The sequence below is a fragment of the Triticum dicoccoides genome, chromosome 2B (genome assembly GCF_002162155.2).
Source record: "Triticum dicoccoides isolate Atlit2015 ecotype Zavitan chromosome 2B, WEW_v2.0, whole genome shotgun sequence".
In the NCBI taxonomy this organism is placed as follows: Eukaryota; Viridiplantae; Streptophyta; class Magnoliopsida; order Poales; family Poaceae; genus Triticum; species Triticum dicoccoides.
The window spans coordinates 548,128,994-548,148,917 of NC_041383.1; the positions used below are offsets into that span (position 1 = coordinate 548,128,994).

At 48.4% G+C, this 19,924-nt stretch overlaps 1 protein-coding gene across 1 annotated transcript; it reads right to left on the reverse strand.

Annotated features, from left to right (window-relative positions):
• Window positions 1-7,614: 7,614 nt before the first annotated feature.
• On the reverse strand, window positions 7,615-10,489 carry LOC119364782 (cytochrome c oxidase subunit 6b-3-like). The gene is made up of 4 exons (XM_037630313.1): window positions 10,351-10,489; window positions 9,000-9,088; window positions 8,834-8,915; window positions 7,615-7,893 (listed from the first exon to the last, which is right to left on the reverse strand). Exons 1-4 carry the CDS (start codon window positions 10,357-10,359, stop codon window positions 7,840-7,842), a joined length of 234 nt encoding a protein of 77 aa, XP_037486210.1. The 5' UTR covers window positions 10,360-10,489; the 3' UTR covers window positions 7,615-7,839.
• Window positions 10,490-19,924: the final 9,435 nt, after the last annotated feature.

Sequence of the window (19,924 nt, forward strand, 5' to 3'; positions counted from 1 at the left end):
CTGCTGCTGTTGTGGCCCCGGGCGACCGCCGCCACCGCCCTGCTGCTATTGCTGAGGGGCAGGTGGTGCGGGCGAAGCCGACGGTAGGGGGAAGTACACTGGTGGCGCGGGCGAACGTGGATGAGGCGCGCGAGCAGAGGTGCCCCGCGAGACGTCTCGGCGGCGAGGGAGGTGTGGTGGACACGAGCTTTGACCTTTTTCATCAGGCGTTCCTCCAAGCGTAAATACGTGGCGACGGACTGGAAGGTCGGGTTCGACAGAGGAGAGGTTCGAGGCCGCGTTACCGAAGTCCTCATTGAGGCAGGCGGTGAGAGTGCTAAGCATGAGCTCGTCAGACACCTTAGCGCCTATGTCGCGGAGCTCGTTGGCAAGCCGCTTGAGGTGCATGGAGTAGACATTGATGGAGGAGTCATCTTGGTGGCACCCGAAAAATTCCTGGTGCAAAAACACAAGACGTTGAAGCTGATTATTGGTGAAGAGGTTGTTGATCTTGGTCCACACGACACATGCGTCGTCATCCTCTGAGACGACCGTGTGGAAGATGTCTGGCGAGACGGTGAGGTAGAACCACCGTATGAGGGAGGCCTCAATGGCCGCGCAGTCCGGATCACCCGCCATGAGATCACCATCAACGGACTCGTCGACGTGCTCGAGGAGGTGGTACTCGCGGAAGACGAGGTTGAAGTAGGTCTTCCAGGCGTAGTATGAGGAGTTGGACTGGGAGAGCTTGATGGGGACGCGGATGTGGATGTCAAGATCGTGAATGGGGGTGGCGTCGGGCTCGGGACCGGTGAATGGATTGGAGTTGCTGGAGTGGGGGACGCCATGGAGTTGCGTCGACGCGGGGAAGAGGTCGGCGACTCGGGGGCTAGCAGCGGCGGCGCGTGTTAGGGTTTGGGAGAGGAGGCGTGCGCGGCTAGGGTTGATGGGGAGGGTGCAGCGACGGCAGGAGAGGGGTGCGGCGGCTGCGGGTTGTTGCGGCGGCGGCGTACAGCGGCGGCGGCGGCGGCTACGCTGGAAGGAGCGGCGGCGGCGGCGGCTGTAGATCGGTGACTTTCTGATACCCTGTTAGTTGGAAAGAGGAGATTGCATGCATCGATAATTCATTGATCGTGTGCATGATGCACATATATAGGTACAGTGTGGACCGGCCTCTACTTGTCTCCAAAGATGTACAAATATACGAGGGAGAGAGAGAGATACAACGGTATAAATACAGACCCTAGTCCTATACACATGCAGTGGACAACGTACGCTCAGCACTGATTATCGGTTTTTATGTCCATTTCAATCTTATAGGATTAGCATAGAATGTTTGATGTCATTAGAGAACAAATGAATGGTAAAATAAAATAAAATAACTGAAGTGGATGCTCCTATGGAGTGAAGTGCCCATGATTCCTTAGGAATTTTTTTATATAAGATTCAATCATATCTTTACCTAATAATAAAGCAAATTGGGTTTCCTTCGTCCGTCATGCCATTTTTTCAGAAAAGTCCCTCTATTTCAGAGAATTCAACCTGCAGTTCTGTTTTAAGGTAAAACGAAGCGTTATTTTCGTATTTTACACAAAAGTCCCTGTCTTTTCTTTAAATCAACCCGCCATCCGGATTTAAGTCACAACCGAACCGTTATTTTACATTTTCCGAAACCCCCCTGATGTTTTAGGTAATTCATCCGCGGATCATATTTAAGTCAAACAAATATTTTTTAAAATCATCCATATCTTTTAAACCGTAACTCCGATTTGAACATGTTATACATGAAATTTGATTAGAAAAATATGTAGAATATGAATATGAGATTATTTTTACCTGTTAAGTATTTTTAAATATTATTTTGGAATATATTTGAGTCAAACCAAATGATTTTCTAATTATCTGTATCTTTTAAACCGTAACTTCGATTTTAACATATTATATATGAAATTTTATTAGAAAAATGTGTGGAATCTAAATATGATATTAATTTTACCTGTTAAATATTTTAAAAATATTGTTATAGAAGCAAACGTATAATTTATAGCGCAAGATCCTTTTTTTCATACCGGCGGCAATCCAAATTGCAAATAAATACCCCACTATAACCATATACAAAAAAGAAAACATCGATAACTACACGTGCATACCTCCGAAAAATGTCGCAAGGGAAAACAACAGATTTCTCATCTCGAGAGTGAGAGAAAGCGAGCGAGAGAGGGGGGGAGGGAGAGGGAGGAGAGAGGGAGAGAGAGACGCCTTAGGATTAACCATATTCAATACACATTTTTTGTTGTTTTGTGTGAACACCAAGGCTATCGCCGGCGAGGGTGAGAAGGAGGATAAGCGGCAACACAAATATGATGCCTCGCAAAAATAAAGGAGATCGACCTATTATGGTCTTGAGTGATGGTTGTTGAGTTAAGAGTGTGTGTTATGTTTTCTCTCCCGTTGCAACGCACGGGCTCTTTTGCTAGTGAATCAAAAGATTTTAAAGGCATCTTCAATGCCGACTCTCAGAGCGGACACAGTATTTGTCTGTACACACAAAATGAGAGCCGGCCATCCAACATTATACGTCAAATGTTCGTTAAGTCTCTATTAACTTTAAAAAATAGGCTTCCACCAAACTTGCAGCAAACCCATGAAAGCCTATCTAGGACATGGCTAATGATACTACTAGCCGGACTAGTACTGCTAACGAGGATTTTTAGCACTAACACACGTCATGCAAGCAAACTCTAATGTGCACTACTACACCACGTAGAGCTAGCATCCGCCAATTTAACACTAGCATGTTTAGTAGCTTCCGTCAAATGCTAGCATGTTTTAACTAGTGTTTCACTCGTTGCTAGCACATGAAGTAAATTGCTTCCGCCAAAGATGAATCTCGCTGATTAATGGTAGTGGCTTCTGCCAACATGAAGCATGTGATTAGTGGTTTTCGCCAAACATGGTAGCAGCCTCAAATCCTTGCATGCTAATCACCTTCCTTCCGTCACCAGCGGTCTTTCACCATCGAGATAGAGAGGAGAGGAGGGTATGTGGTGGCTTTTGGTCATCATGTGGATGCCCGGACTACTCCCTCAAAACTCCGGCGGGTTTACTTTCAGCTTGGGGGAAAACGGACAAGCGGACGCGTCCACGGACAAATGTGGATATGTTGGAGGGCAGAGTGCACCCGAACAGCTCGGTTCAAATATTTGCGGGCTTTTTGAGGAATCCGGTGCCCTAAACCTTCAAAAATCCTAGAAAATACCTTTGAATCAAAGGAGCCCCAAAGTTATTGTGGAAAGGGTGTAGCTAGGTCTCAGTCGACTTAAATTTAACCAAGTCTCAGTCAGGTGATATAACATTATAGAGAGAAAAAGAAAAACTAAAAACAAAACTTTGAACATGTGACAATGTAAGATTTCATGGATATAGCATCGACAGAAACTAAACAAGGCCTCAGTCGACCGAGACTTATCAAGACTGTTATGGAAATCCTTTGAATCAAGATGCTCTAGAGTTTGCGCCCCTACATGTTCGAGCAGCCTATTAATGCCGCCTGTGTACTGTACGTGCGTGGCATATTTACGTTTTGCCGGAGCTCCGGCACTGAAGACCAGCCAGCCGGGGCGACGGAGCACGCGCGCCTCCCTAGGCCGGTCCCGCAGTGAGGGTGACGGTGTGACTATTCCGTATAACTGGTGTTACACCGAAGCAGGCAATGAGTACAACCCGCACAAGATGACGAAAACGGAGTCCCGCAGCATGCATGCACGCGCAGACGGAGTTAAATGCGGAGAGAGGGGCCGCTCCCGGCCGGGAAAGGCCGGTACGTGGAGCTCATCTACGCCCATTCCTCCGGCTTAACGCCGGGCATTCATGGAGCCCCCACCCCACCGCTTCCTTCCTCGCTGGATTTAAAGTTGCCATCGCCGAGTTGGTGCAATACGTCCGGCGTCCGCGTGCGTCGGCGCCCCGCCCCGCCCGACGTGTGCAAAGCCCAGGACGGCGATGAGTCCAGGCCAGAGAACGCTTCCCCGATCTCGCTCGCCTCGCCATCATCGCCGTGACCCCATCCCGTCACATGCACCACAGCGACCGGTCGCTAGCCTAGCCGCGCGCGTGTGTGCATCAGTACATGTACCTCTATCTCTCTGCGTGTATGCCAGTGAGTATGCATGTCTAGTGCGCGCCATGAGCAGGCATCGTATGAAGAGATCCTGTGCCGGTGGTGGCGCATCGCATTCGCGTGCCGTGGTGATGCACGGTGACGAGCTGCGCCATGCATGGTCTCTGATCAAGCTCTGTGCCCTCTGATGCATGGCCGGTGCACGTATTGATTGATTGACGTGCGAGCAAACATACATGCGCAGGCAGGCAGGCGCAGCAATGGAGATGTGCATGGACGACCGGCCGGCCGGCACATGCAGCGCAGCAAATTAACCTCTCGGCTGCAGCGTCCATAAAGCCATGTTTCATCGTTTCGGGGATCGGCTCGGACCACACGGCCGCGCCGTGCTCTACCACCCTTTTGCACCCCCGCAGGTCATTTATGTCCACCGTACCACCTCTCCGGCCCTCTCCACTCTCCACGCCACGGTCCTCCGGTACTCCTCTCTACTCTACCTATGCTTCCTTCCGATACATAAAGCCCGGGCAGCTAAGCTAGCAGCCTCCTCCTCCTTCCCAGCAACGCACAAGCAACGCACCACTCTCAGCAGTAGTCGCCAAGCAAACCGCAGCAGCTCCTCCCTTTGGGCGCCTCGCCACGGTGCCCAACCCCATGGCAGCACAGAGCCCTCGCCATGCCAGCACAGGCTTCGTCCTGGTGCGCTCCTCCGTGACCAGGCTCAAGCTTCCAGGGTCCAAGGAGGGGCCATCGGGGAGCTGGGCACGCCGCGCGCCCCGCGCCCCGCTGATCGACCACCGGCTCTATCCTCCCTGAGCTCTTCTGCGCCCCACCTCTTCGCCTTCCCTCTCTTCCGCGTCACCGTTCCTTGGTGTGGTCTTCAGGCATTCAAAGGAGTTCTTGCTGTTGTTGCACTAACCGCTGTTCTTGACCTTGCAAGACTTTGCCCTGCCAAACACCCTTCTACCAGTATTCAATCCCATACTCATCCATACCAACCCTCTCATCTCCCGCCATCCCGTCTATCCCTCTTGAGCTTTTGTGACTGGAACATCTAGCAGTAGATCGAGTTTGCGTGTGATGCTGCTATATATCTTTGCCCAATAAGATCGTATGTGTAAGTTTCTGTGGCATCTTGTGTCACCGCTTCAGCCATCTTGGCTAGACCGTATTGTATTGCTCTTTCTTCTTTCCGGTGAGTTGATGTTTAGTTAGGTTTTTGTCTTGCTCGGGTTGTTGTTTGTTGTGTCGGCGAGATAAAGCTAGCCAAGATTTTACTTGTAAGCCTAATGTTGTAATGCGTGTCCAGTTTCTGTCCCATCTTATGTCACCACTTCAGTCATCTTGCCAAGTATATTGTACTGTATATTGTTCTTCAGTTCTTGTTTCCGATCAGATGAGTTGCTGTTTAGTTAGTTATTGTCCTCCTCCATTGCTGTTTGTTGTCTCGGCAAGATAAGCTAGCTCAGATTCTACCTGTAGCCAAGCTTAATGTTGTAATGCATGTGGAAGTGGAATGAACTAGTACTAAGATATATTGTCCAGTTGCAGCTTGAAACGTGCAGGTTAATTATCACAAGTTAAGTGCAACATAACATGTGCGTCCAGCGTCCACGTGAAAGTCAGAGCAGTCTTAATTTGCCGGGCATATTCGCACGCTTGTACGTGCAGTAGATAGCGCCGTTTATTATGTATGATCTGCACCGTATGACTGGGCCCTGTAACGTACTCCCTCCGTTCGAAATTACTTGTCTCGGAATGTATCTAGATGTATTTTTTTAGATACATTCATTTCCGAGACAAGTAATTCCGAACGGAGGGAGTAGTAATGAAGAGCATGCGCAGCAGCGTTGTTGATATGTTGTGCACCAGCTGACCGGCTCTTGATAGCACGGCCACAACCATGCATACAGAACGAACGCTAGCATGCCCCGGGCCATTCAGACATCAGAACTCACATTAACTAGCAAACGTTTACTGAACCCTGGGAGGAAGATAGTACTCCCTCTGTGAACTTTAGTGCCGTAAAACGTCTTATAAAGGAGTGGTATCTAGCTATGATTGATCGTACCAGTATGCTTTATAAGAGCATCTTTAATAGAAGGTCATATGTAAAAATATCTACTTTTGGATCTTCGAGAGCAGAAAACACTGCTTCAACAGACGATCCATATATAAAAAAATTAGACTATCGCCTCCCGGAGATGTAAAATTGAAAACTTTGTGATGCAAATTTACATCACGAGATACCGCCTCGCGACCGCCCGCCCACGACCGAGCACCAGTCGCCGAAAGTCGCCGCCGCCACCGCCCCAAATCGCCGCCGCCGCCGCCCTAGCTCGCGTCGCCTCCCCCGCCGGAGGGCGTCTCGCAGCCGCCCCGGCGCCACCGTTTCAGGAAGCAGCCGCAGCTGGATTCGCCGACTCCGGCGGTCCTACGGCCCATATAGCTCCGCTCCGCCGGCTGCCGTGCTCCCTTCTCCTTTGCGCCGCCGTCCGCAGCAGCGACCAATCCAACTGTTGGGCATCTTCTTCCACCCCGCGCACAAGGTGTTCGATGGACATGTATAATTTTTTTATGTTGTTTTTAGATGTTTTTTGCAATATGTGCGGCTGCACAGTGGTTGAACAACAGTTGCGCGGCCGCCGGCCGGTTTTGCATCTTTGTTTTGGACCATCTGTTGAAGTTGCTCTTTTTTTTACATCTCCGTTTTGGACCATCTATTGGAGTTGAGCCTTTTTTGAAGATGTAAAAAGCATTTTTTTTGTGCTTCAAATTTGGATCATCACTGGTTTCGACCACCAAAATATGCATTGTCTATTAGAGATGCTCTAAACAGAGAACCAAGTCTTGCCTTAAATCACAAGCATGTTCACTGTGTATTGATACGACTTGACAATCCATTCGTCGAGCACAAGTACTCCCTCCATGTCATAATATAAGTGTTTTTTATACTAGTATAGTGTCAAAAACGCTCTTATATTATGATACGAAGGGAGTAGTTTTCTTACATGCTTTATAAGGATTATTTTTTTTGGTTTCCTTATGCTTTTTACTCTTGCAGCACATGTCGCCGTTTACGTATGTTGTGCACCGTATGACTGGGCCTGCAATGATGGGCATGTGCAGTAGCGCTCTTAATATGTTGTGCACCATCTCACTGGGTCTTCGTACGGGCACAACAATGCACACAGAACGAACGCTACTCCAGCCATTCAGAGGTCAGAACTCACATTAACTAGCAAACAGGTCTGCTTCTCAGGCTCGCATCAACCACTGTTTGCTCAACTCTGGGAGGAAAAATAGCATGATCGATCACACGACACAGACTAGCCTGTCCAATATGAGCAGTTTATTCTCTGTAAACAGAAAACCAAGTCCTTTTAACAACAGGTCAAATGCAAATGCAATGCAAGGCATCTTTTCCGGATATTGACATAGCCCCCATTCGGTTCCCCATATAGCTAGCCATTCTAAATCCCAGGACAGGCATGCTTAGGTTAAGCAACGGGCAATGAAACCTCATTTCAGAATGTAATTCATTTAATAAATGTGAAAAGGCATGTCCTCAATGACAGAATACATAAGCATGCTGAATTATTTGTGCAACATAGAGAAAAGCATCACTTGCTGTTCTGCAGCGATTGCTGGAAGAGAGTACATGACAGGAGCATAAATTCCAACCACAAGACAGCAGTAGCGCTGACACGAAAGCAATTGAGGAGACTCAAACAGATGATTTAGAGGGGCCCTGCAAATGTCCCGTTCTCCCTCTGCTCGTTCCACTTCTCAACCTGATTCAGTGAGACCAAAAAAAGCTGATGACACTGAAGAAAACAAGGCAATGTTGCTACTGTTAACATTTAACAATAGAAGTTCCATGAATTTGCTTGCTTTTGAACCAAAGAGAGGTGATAGATATGGTCTAGCACGCAACATCACTCAAGCATTGAGGCATGGAGGAACTGTTCTGCGCGAAGTGTAAAATTCAACATTGATTTTTCAACCCTCAAAAGACTGGTATATGAAATGGTCAGCTGAGGACAAAAAGAATAACTCGAGCAGGCATAGTGAATATGTGATAAATCAAGGTTCGGCATTGTTGTAGCTGTATGATAAATCAAGCAATTGCCAGTTTCCAAAATGGAAGCAACACGAGGCTTCTGATGCGCCTTTTTTTTTCAGATTCACAAACTATATTCATTTCCTCAGGTCAATTCATTTGCAAGAGAGGTAACAGGTTTATGCTTGTCGAATCCTAATTATTCTACATTAGCAGTTTTTGTTTTTGTTCACTGTGACCTCAGATGCAGTCTGCAAATTGCTGCTACAGATATTATTACTGCTAGAGTATCCAAATAACTTTAAAAGGTTAATAGTAAAGTCAAACAAAGAGAAACTCATGTGCTACTTCCTACCACTACAGAGTCATACACATATACTGGCATAAATAACTAACTTGATTCAGATAGATTTGAAAATTGAGAAGCAATAGTCTAGACTTAGATGTAGTAATTCATGTAATATATTTCTTACCTTCTGGCAAGTTCACTATGCATTGACTATTGCAGTGGAAACAAGGACCATTTAATTCAACTTCTAAAATCTACTGAAAACTAAGACTGTACTGTTTAAAATCAAACATCAACATATAGTGCCTTTGCAATTGAAGGTAATGATAATGGTGGCAGTTATACACTATACAGTATAGCCACAGGGAGCAAAGCCACTCACCCATTCAGCTGGGCAAAGAGATCGGTAGTACTTGGCAAATTTCTCACATTCAGCAGCTTCATCCCCCTTGGCACTCACACACCTAGTTTCATGAAAGTTCACATAGTTAAGAAATGTTGAACATATTTAGCGCATGTAAGTTGTAAAGTTATTGCACCATATATACCTGTGGAACTCAACATAGCGAGTAAAACAGTGCCTAGTTTGGTTGGTTGTAGGAAAGCGGAAGTCAGCAGGTGCTGTTTTAATCTCAATCTGGTAAACAAGCAAAATAATATTGGTAAGCTCGGACGGCATATGGAGCACAGAAATAAAAGTAGACAACATTTTGGAAGATGGTTACAAGGTTCAAAACGACAAAAACTTAGAAAAGGGTTATCGGTCAAACTTCCCGATAAACAATAACCAAGGCGGTGAAGTTCTCTAGAGTGAAACATGGATAAAGTTTCCAGCAAACTATCTTGCAGTTCAAGTCAGACGGTGGCATGTATAAGTAAACGGTACGTCTGAATCCGGTACTGCGGTGGTGGTAGAATCTTTTTCTAAACACCACTCACGTTGTACTGCAGATAACAGGAGAACGATAACCAAACCAATCTGACGAATCTCCTAAACATTAAGCATCCAATGCCATCACATATAACACTCATCCGCTGTCTTTCAAACAGGATAACACTGAAATACAGCCCAATCAGGTAGGTTCTGAGTCCATCGTCCCTAATACACCCGACAAACAGTAACCGTTGCGTGGTGGTAGAGTTTCCTAGAGTAAAACATGGATAAAGTTTCCAGCAAACATATCTTGCAGTTCAGTCTAATGGTGGCATGTATAAGTAAAATGGCACATCCGGATTCGGTACATGCGGTGGTGGTAGAAGTTTTATCTACATACTACTCTCATTGTACGGCATATAACAAGAGAACGATAACCAGATCAATCCAACGAATCTCCTAAGCATTAAGCATCCAATGGCCATCACATATACCACTCATCCGCTATCTTTAAAACAGGCTAACACTGAAAAACACCACCGCGGCAGATGGGTTCTGACTTCTGAGTCTATCGTCCCTAATTCAACACTGATGACGCACATCAAATCACATTACAGAGCCAGCCAGCCCTGAGAATTCACCTTAAGTTCAAAAAAAGATCTTGGGAATTCAACGTTCCGACTTTTGATCTAGTACGATATAGGATCTACCAGGAAAAATCCGTAAATTACCCAATACAGCAAGACGCTAATCGTGCAAAATGGAACGAAGCCAACCCCACCAATCGCCCAGAATGAATAGGATGCGAAACAGAAGGACCTAGGGTTCAGGACGAACACAGCTATCGCAACCTACATCACGCGCAGATAGGCGCCCCACGGCACAGATCCACGCGGCGAGGAGCCGACCAACTCTAACCGCGGCGCGATCGACGAACCGATGAATGCACCCTGCGCTGTGTTACAGGGTGAGCCGGCAGAAGATTCGTCCGGGAGGGAGAAGGGGATCCTGGAAGGTTCTCTCACCTCGGCCATCTCGTCGGAGGCTGGAGATCGGAGGCGAGGAAGGAATCGCGGCGTCGCGGACCGGACAGACGGGGGCTCGACGGGAAAGGGGAAGAAGGAGGAGTGAGGGGGGGCCTGGTCAAGGCGGAGCTTAATATTCGGAACTGGCCCGTAATAGTTGTGGGCTGTATGGGCCGAGGCAGGCTCGAAGGTCCATCGACTATCAGACCTTTCCTTCTTCTAAAAAAACAAAAATCAGACCTTTCCTTTTTTGCAATTAAAATAAACGGCAATTTAAGCATGGCAACCCGAACGTTTTTTATGGCAACTTTAGTCATGTGAGGTTGACAAACATTATAATTTTCTGAAAAAAACAAACTGAGACAAAGTTTCCATGTCTTAACAACTAAAGTTGACATCCCGCGTCAACTAAAGTTGTCATGTAAAAACGTTCAGGATGAAATGCTTAAAATCCGAAAAACGTTCGGATTATATCGGGGTCCAAAAGAAATCAGACCTTCATACCTTTCCTTTCTTCGCTCAAAAAAATCCAAACCCTTTCCAGGTAGTTCTCCTGCTCCGCCTCGCACGTTACAAAGGTCACTTCCATCTTCACCCGCTACACGTGCAACACTTTTTTTTGAGAAATTTGTTGATCTATTCATCAACTCTTATAGCCTGTTTGGTAAACACTCAGATAGGGGAATGAGAGTTTACACAAGGGTGTCGGGGGGGAGAGGGGGGGTAGGCATGAGAAGTAGAGTTTTACGCCCATTCCCTTGTTTGGCATATGATGGGAATTAGTGTGGGATAAAATTCTGCTCACGAATTTACAGGGTACCCTCTGCAAAGAAATCAGTGGGAATTGGCTTTCTCAACTCCCATTCCCCTTCCTACTTAAACTCCCATTCCCTCTAATCAAACAGTGAACTTTTAATCTCCTCACCCCTCAACTCCCATTCCCCATCTCTAATCCCCCAACCAAACACGTTGTTAAGGTAGTACAAAAAAGACTAGAAGTAAAATTTACATATAGGTCCATAGACCACCTATCGACGACCACAAGCACTTGAGCAAGCCGAAGGCGCGCCGCCGTCATCGCCCATCCCTTGTCGAAGCCGGGCAAACATTGTTGTAGTAGACGGTCAGGAAGTCGTCTTGCTAAGGCCTCATAGGACCACCGCACCAGAACAGCAACCGTCGTCGATGAAGATAAGCATAGACCAGAAGGATCCAACCTGCAGACACACAAACGTAGACGAACGAAGACCGGATCCAGTCAGATCCACCGAAGACAAACGCCGACCGGATCCCTTGAGATCCGCCGGAGACAAACCTCCACACACCTTCTGACGATGCTTGAAACATCACCGAGACATGGGCTAAGTGGGGAGGACCTTATTCCATCTTCAAGAAGCCGCCGCCGCCTCATCTTCTTGAGCATGGCACAAACCCTAACAAAACTCAGAAAAGCATCTCAAAACGAAGCCCTCCCGCCGGCAAGGGTCGGGATCCACCATGCCTCCATGATCCAATGACCATAGAAGATGAGGCGGACCGACGACGCCGGCGAGAGGCAAGGAAACCCTAGATGAGAGTTCGCACGTGGGTAGGAGCGAAGAGTTACGTGGCGCAATTGGACACTTGTGGCAAACAGATTATTTTGCTTGAATTTTTTTCTCACGCACGGGAGACGCACGGTTGGTTTGTTTGTGCCTTCCGTAGATATGTTTTTTCAAAACATTTATCTTCCGATCCGTGCGTCCGAATCATGAATCATTTTCACCTTTTGCATTTTTTACATTGAGATCTTCATAACTATATTCTATTTTGATAAGGTTTGGCATTTTCTCCCAAGAAAATATGTGCTTTCAACTAATAGTAACTTGAGCTTCTAAACTTATACTAAATCGTACTTCTAAGTAATGTAATTTATGCTTCCGCAGGGTAAGGTAGAGTTGTGCTTCACTTTTATGAAACACGGTTATGCTTATGCGAAAAAAAGAACTAAAAAGGAAACAAAACAATAGAAACCTAGAAAAAAACAAAATTCTTGGGAAAAAAACTCAAAAAATGAAAACCAAACAAATCAACACAAAAAGACCCGAAGAAAAACCTTTCAATGGGAGAAGTGCCTAGTGGATGGTAGCGCTAGAACGCTTCTGCATCATAGAGACTGTCAGATGGTACCCTAAAAGGTGCATACGCATGAACACACTAGTCGATAATAAATAGGTATCAAAAACGATAATATATCGTCCATTTAGTCCCCAGGATCTTAGGTGAACTCACACAGATCTTTTGTGAACATAACAAGGAAGCTTTTTTATCATAGTTTACAATGTTTTGCGGGTATACAAAGAAAGTGCACATTTTTTATACACACAAACAACTAAAAACTAATGACTCTAAATGCACACATATCACCGGAAGTACAATGCACCCTGGTGCGTCCATTTTGCATCATGCTTTTATATCAATATTTATTACATTATGGGTTGTTATTACACATTATATCTCAATACTTATGGCTATTCTTTCTTATTTTACAAGGTTTACCATGAAGAGGGGGAATGCCGGCAGCTAGAATTCTGGCTGGAAAAGGAGCAAATATTGAAAACATATTCTGCACAGCTCCAAAAATCATGAAACTCCACGGAAGTCAGTTTTGGAATTATTAAGAATTATTGAGCGAAGAAAGCACAAGAGGGGCCCCACACCCTGGCCAGGAGGGTGAGGGGCGCGCCCCTGTCTCCTGGGCCCCCTGGTGGCCCTCCGGTGCCCATCTTATGCTATATGAAGGCTTTTACCCTGGAAAAAATCAGAGGCAAGCTTACGGGACAAAACTCCGCCGCCACGAAGCGAAACCTTGGTGGAACCAATCTAGGGCTCCGGCAGAGTTGTTCTGCCGGGGAAACTTCCCTCCAGGAGGGGGAAATCATCACCATCGTCATCACCAACGATCCTCTCATCGGGAGGGGGTCAATCTCCATCAACATCTTCACCAGCACCATCTCCTCTCAAACCCTAGTTCATCTCTTGTATCCAATCTTGTATCAAAACCACAAATTGGTACCTGTGGGTTGCTAGTAGTGTTGAGTACTCCTTGTAGTTGATGCTAATTGGTTTATTTGGTGGAAGATCATATGTTCAGATCCTTAATGCATATTATTACTCCTCTGATTATGAACATGAATATGATTTGTGAGTAGTTATGTTTGTTCCTGAGGACATGGGGAAGTCTTGCTATTAGTAGTCATGTGAATTTGGTATTCGTTCGATATTTTGATGAGATGTATGTTGTCTTTCCTTTAGTGGTGTTATGTGAACGTCGACTACATGACACTTCACCATTATTTGGACCTAGAGGAAGGCATTGGGATTTGGGAAGTAATAAGTAGATGATGGGTTGCTAGAGTGATAGAAGGTTAAACCCTAGTTTATGCGTTGCTTCGTAAGGGGCTGATTTGGATCCATATGTCTAATGTTGTGGTTAGGTTTACCTTAGTACTTCTTTTGTAGTTGCAGATGCTTGCAATAGGGGTTAATCATAAGTGGGTTGCTTGTCCAAGTAAGGGCAGTACCCAAGCACCGGTCCACCCACATATCAAATTATCAAAGTACCGAACGCGAATCATATGAGCATGATGAAAACTAGCTTGACAATAATTCCCATGTGTCCTCGGGAGCTCTTTTTATAAGAAATTGTCCACGCTTGTCCTTTGCTACAAAAAGGATTGGGACACCTTGCTGCACTTTATTTACTTTCATTGCTCGTTACCCGTTATAATTTATCTTATCACAAAACTATCTGTTACCTACAATTTCAGTGCTTGCAGAGAAAACCTTACTGAAAACCACTTGTCATTTCCTTTTGCTCCTCGTTGGGTTCGACACTTTTACTTATCGAAAGGACTACGATAGATCCCCTATACTTGTGGGTCATCAAGACTCTTTTATGGCGTCGTTGCTGGGGAGTGAAGCGCCTTTGGTGAGTGGAACTTGGTAAGGAAACATTTACATAGTGTGCTAAAAAAATTTGTCACTTGTTACTATGGAAACTAATCCTTTGAGGGGCTTGTTCGGGGTATCTTCACCCCGACCAGAAGAGCAAAGAGTTGCTCCTCAACCTACTAAACCTACTGAAAACATTTACTTTGAGATTTCTTCGGGTATGATAGAGAAACTGCTAGCTAATCCCTTTGCAGGAGATGGAACATTGCATCCCGATTTACACCTTATCTTTGTGGATGAAGTTTGTGGATTATTTAAGCTTGCAGGTATCCCCGATGATGTTGTCAAGAGGAAGGTCTTCCCTTTATCTTTGAAGGGAGATGCATTGACATGGTATTGGCTATGTGATGATACGGGATCTTGGAATTATAAACGATTGAAGTTGGAATTTCACCAGAAGTTCTATCCTATGCATCTTGTTCATCGTGATCGTAGTTACATATATAATTTCTGGCCTCATGAAGGAGAAAGCATCGCTCAAGCTTGGGGGAGGCTTAAGTCAATGTTATATTCATGCCCCAATCATGAGCTCTCATGAGAAATGATTATTCAAAAAATTTATGCTCGGCTTTCTCCCAATGATCGCAACATGCTCGATATTTCCTGTGTTGGTTCTTATATGTTGAAGACTATTGAATTCAAATGGGACTTATTGGAAAGAATTAAACGCAACTCTGAAGATTGGGGTTCCGACGATGGTAAGGAATCAGGTATGACACCTAAGTTTGATTGTGTTAAATCTTTTATGGATACCGATGCTTTTCGTGGATTTAGCGCTAAATATGGACTTGACTCTGAGATAGTAGTTTCTTTCTGTGAATCTTTTGCTACTCACGTTGATCTCCCTAAGGAGAAGTGGTTTAAATATAATCCTCCAATTGAAGTAAAAGTAGTTGCACCTATTACAGTTGAAGAAAAGACTATCACTTATAATGATCCTATTGTTCCTACTACTTATGTTGAGAAACCTCCTTTTCCTGTTAGGATAAAGGATCATGCTAAAACTTCGACTATTGTTCGTAAGAGTAATACTAGGACTTATACACCTCCTGAGCAAATCAAAGTTGAACCTAGTATTGCTATGGTTAAAGATATCTTGGATGGTAATTTAGATGGGCATGTTATCTATTTCTATGTTGAGACTGCTAATATTATTAGACAAGATGCTAAGATACATAGACCTGTTGTAGGCATGCCTGTTATTTCTGTTAAAATAGGAGATCATTGTTATCATGGCTTATGTGACATGGGTGCTAGTGCTAGTGCAATACCCTATGACTTTTATAAAGAAATTATGCATGATATTGCACCAGCTGAAATAGAAGATATTGATGTTACCATTAAGCTTGCTAATAGGGACACCATTAAACCAGTAGGGATTGGTAGAGATGTCGAATCTTGTGTGGGAAGGTCAAATATCCTGCTGATTTTCTTGTTCTTGGTTCCCCACAAGATGATTTTTGTCCCATTATTTTTGGTAGACCCTTCTTGAATACTGTTAATGCTAGGATTGATTGTGAAAAGGATACTGCTACAATTGGTTTAGAGGATGTGTCTCATGAGTTTAATTTTGCTAAGTTTCATAGACAACCTCCTGATAGAGAATCATCTAGTAAGGATGAGATTATTGGTCTTGCTTCTATTGCTGTGCCTCCTACTGATCCGTTAGAACAATATTTGCTAGACCATGAAAATGATATGTTTATGAAGGAAAGAAGGGAAATAGATGAAGTGTTCCTTCAACAGGAACCTATTCTGAAACACAACCTACCCGTTGAAATTCTAGGGGATCTCCCTCCACCCAACGGTGATCCTGTCGGAGTAATGGGCCACGGGTAGGCTAACCCGAGCCCCAGAACCTTTCAAGACATTGGGATAAGTAGCGCCGCTTATGCCGAGTCCTAGGGACGACTCCAAGATGTGCCGAGTCCCAGGCGACGACTCCAAGTTATGCCGAGTCCCAGGGACGACTCCAAGATGTGCCGAGTCCCAGGAGACGACTCCAAGTTATGCCGAGTCCCAGGGACGACTCCAAGATGTGCTGAGTCCCAGGCGGCGACTCCAAGATAAGCCGACTCATGACCGGCGACTTCCAGAGAGGCCGGCTATGGAGAGTCGGCCGCGACTCCACCCTCGTCTCGAAGGGCGAGGAGGGGTACGGCCACAGCGTGGCCGTCCCCCCTGCTTACAAGGGGCCGGCATGGCTACAGTAAGCCATATCGCTGAAGATCTCCGGCGAGGCGTGGCACTGTTGCCATGCTTGCCCTGACCTCAGCCACAGTGGGCGGCGCACTGTGCCCACGACGCCTGCCTGTACGACCCAAAGACGGCGGGGCCGCCTGTCAGTGGGTAGATAGAAGACAGCACGAGCGCCCTGAAGACGGACCCGTGGGAGTCGGCCCCCTGGAGTCGGCCGACCCCTCCCACAGGCCCCGTGCGCCATTAACCAGACAAGATGGGGAATGGCGACAGTGAACGCACGCCAGATGGCGCTGTTGCCATGACCACATGACCAAGCTAGCGTCATCAGGAGTACCGCTACAGTATCAGGCCTGTCCGCGGGGCCCACCAGTCGGCGGGCCCCAGTAGTCGGCAGAGAGGACGATGGCCTGAGAGACAGACGGTTGGGCCCTGTGCCAGCCAAATTACCATTGTACCCCTGGGGGGTAGGCCTATATAAACCCCCCAGGAAGCCCATGCAAAGGGTTCGGACCCAGATAGAGATAGACCTTAGAGCATAGGAAGGAGAGAGCTAGCCTTGCCCTCTCCCACCTCCAGAAACAGCTCCAGGAGCACCATTGTAACCACTTTGCCATAGTGACCATGCGGAGACCCCGCAGAGCAGCAGTAGGGGTGTTATCTCCTCGGAGAGCCCTGAAGCTGGGTAAGTTCCGCCGGCGTGCATGTCTTCGCCTCATCCCGCTTCCGGGCACCGGCGACGTTCTACTCGCTTCCACCATGATAAGCCATCCTTTGGCATATGTCATACCCAACCCCCGACATTTGGCGCCCACCGTGGGGCGAGGTGCACCGTCGTCCGGAGACCTGCTCTGGATGGGAACCCTTTTCCTCCCTGGCGAGCGCAGCCAGCCCGGCACGCCAGATGGAGCCTGCGCTGATGTACTGCACGACGCTGAGATCGCCTGCGTGGCCAGCTGCCTCGCCGAGCTTATCGGTGAGGTTCTCCTCTCCGACGAGCCTGTGTCCGACGCAGGCACAAGCGGCCCCGAGAGCCTCCTCGCGGGTCTCCTCGACCAGCTCCACGTCGCTGGCGAGCCTGTCGTGGACCTGGAGTCCATAGGATCCACCGACCTGATGCTGGTCGACTCCGACATCGCGTCGCTCGACGCATTTCCCACCAACGTGGTGGTCTACGACGAGCCGCTCCCTTGCGCGGGGAGCGGCGGAAGCACCGTCACGGAGGTCCTCGTCCTCGATCACGGCGAGCGTTCCGGTGAAGGAGCACACGACCCGCTCGACGCGGCTCTGCGAGACCTCACCGTGCCGATTCCGGGAGACGCTGACGCCGAGACGCTGGAGGCACGCCGCCTTCAGCTGATCGAGGGCGCGAAGAAGTTGGCAAGCATGAGGCGCTTGTCAGAAGCCTACCAGCGCGAGATGGATCATGCCGTGGGCGGCTCGCCGGCTCTGACAGGGCCTAGCTGCCTAGGCGCGGTCCGGCAACGCGGCGCGTCAATCGCCAACTTGTTCGGGGTCGATCGCCCTGTGTATGCCACGCCCGCAAAGAACATCCGCGCCGCCCAGGCGGCGGCAGACGAGCTTGACAACTTCGAGGGCGAAGAGCGCCGCATGATGACGGAGCGAGTTTAGCAGCTCCTCGATGCGGCTGCCACGCAGAACGAAGCGGGCTGCCGCACGGAGGCGCCGCAGCGACAAAACGATGACCCGCCACCCCGCCGAGACCAAGGCGCGACGTCTCGGACGCCGACTGGCGGGGCCCGCGGAAAGAAGGACAAGGAGCCGGCTGTCAGCCACAGTCGGACTCGCATCACCATCGAGCACGACCAAGACGGCCGCCCCAAGGCGGTGGAACGGCGGGACGACTATCTGCCTCCCCCTCCTCGCAGAGAAAGGCGAATCTCCCTGCCGCCCATGGAACATCCGACTCTCGGCGACCGTCTTGGCCGCCGAGAGGGAGTCGGAGAGAACGATGCCCGCCACCGGATCGACCGACTCCACTGGTCCCTGGCGCTGGAAGAAGAAAACGAGTTGGGTCCTCCCTATTTTGGACCCCGCATCTGGGATGAGCCCTTCCCCAAAGGGTTAACGCTCCCCCGAGACACGCCCAGATATACCGGCACCGTGAAGCCGGAGGACTGGCTGATCGATTACTCCACAGCCGTCAATATAGCGAACGGCAACAAGCGTGTTGCCATAAGATATGTCCCGCTCATGCTCCAGGGCTCGGCCCGGACATGGTTGAACAGTCTAAAGCCTCACAGCATCAACAACTGGGTTGACTTCACTGAGGCCTTCGTCCGCAACTTCACAAGCACGTACAAGCGACCTCCCAAGCCTCGTCAACTCTCCTTGTGCGTGCAAGGTCCCGACGAGTCCACTCGCGACTACCTCACGCGCTGGGGCGAGCTCCGGAACTCCTGCGAGGGCGTGCATGAGGTGCAGGCTATCGAGTACTTTACTGCCGGGTGCAGAGAAGGCACCCTCCTCAAGCACAAGCTTCTCTGCGACGAGCCGGAGACCCTCGATGAACTGTTGATCACAGCAGACAAGTATGCCACGGCCGACTCCTCCATGAAGGCGAAGATTCAAGTCAGTGCGACTGGCAAAGTCGTCCCTCAGGCTCCGAGAACTCCGGCTGGGGATGCAAGTCGGCGGCAACAGCAGAACGACCACCAGCGCAAGGCCCCGCAGCCGGCTTCCAACAGCCGGCAAGTGCCGACAGTCAAAGACCAACGGCCGGAGGGACCGCCTCCGGCAAAGCGGCAGAAGGGCGGCAAGTCCAACTGGTTGCCGACCTTCTCCTACGAGCAGACCTTGGATGGCCCCTGCAAGTTCCACAGCGGCGCAAAGCCGTCAAACCACACCACCCGGAAATGCCACTGGCTGACCAGAATCGCCAAGGGAGACGGCCTACTCCCTCCCCCGCCTGCTGGGCCGCCTCCACCACAGCCGCTGCAGCAGCCGGCTGTCAGGCCAGTCGGCGCGATACAAGACGAGTTCCCAGATGAGCACGGAGCCTATGTGGTGTTCACCAGTGTGGCAGACGATCGGCGCAGCAGGCGCCAACAGCAACAAGAGGTGAACGCAGTCGCGTCAAGCACTCCAGAATTCATGCACTGGTCCGAAAGGCCCATTAGTTGGAGCAGAGCCGATCACCCAGAGGTGATGCCGAGTCCAGGCTCCTACGCCTTGGTCTTAGGCGCCACACTCGCCACAGATAGGCGGGCCGCTCGCTTCTCGCGAGTGCTGATAGACGGAGGCAGCAGTATCAACATCCTGTACAAGGATACGATGGAGAAGTTAGGAATCAAGCGAAGACAGCTTCAGAGCAGCCGGACTGTGTTCACGGAATTGTTCCTGGCCTTTCCTGCTCACCAAT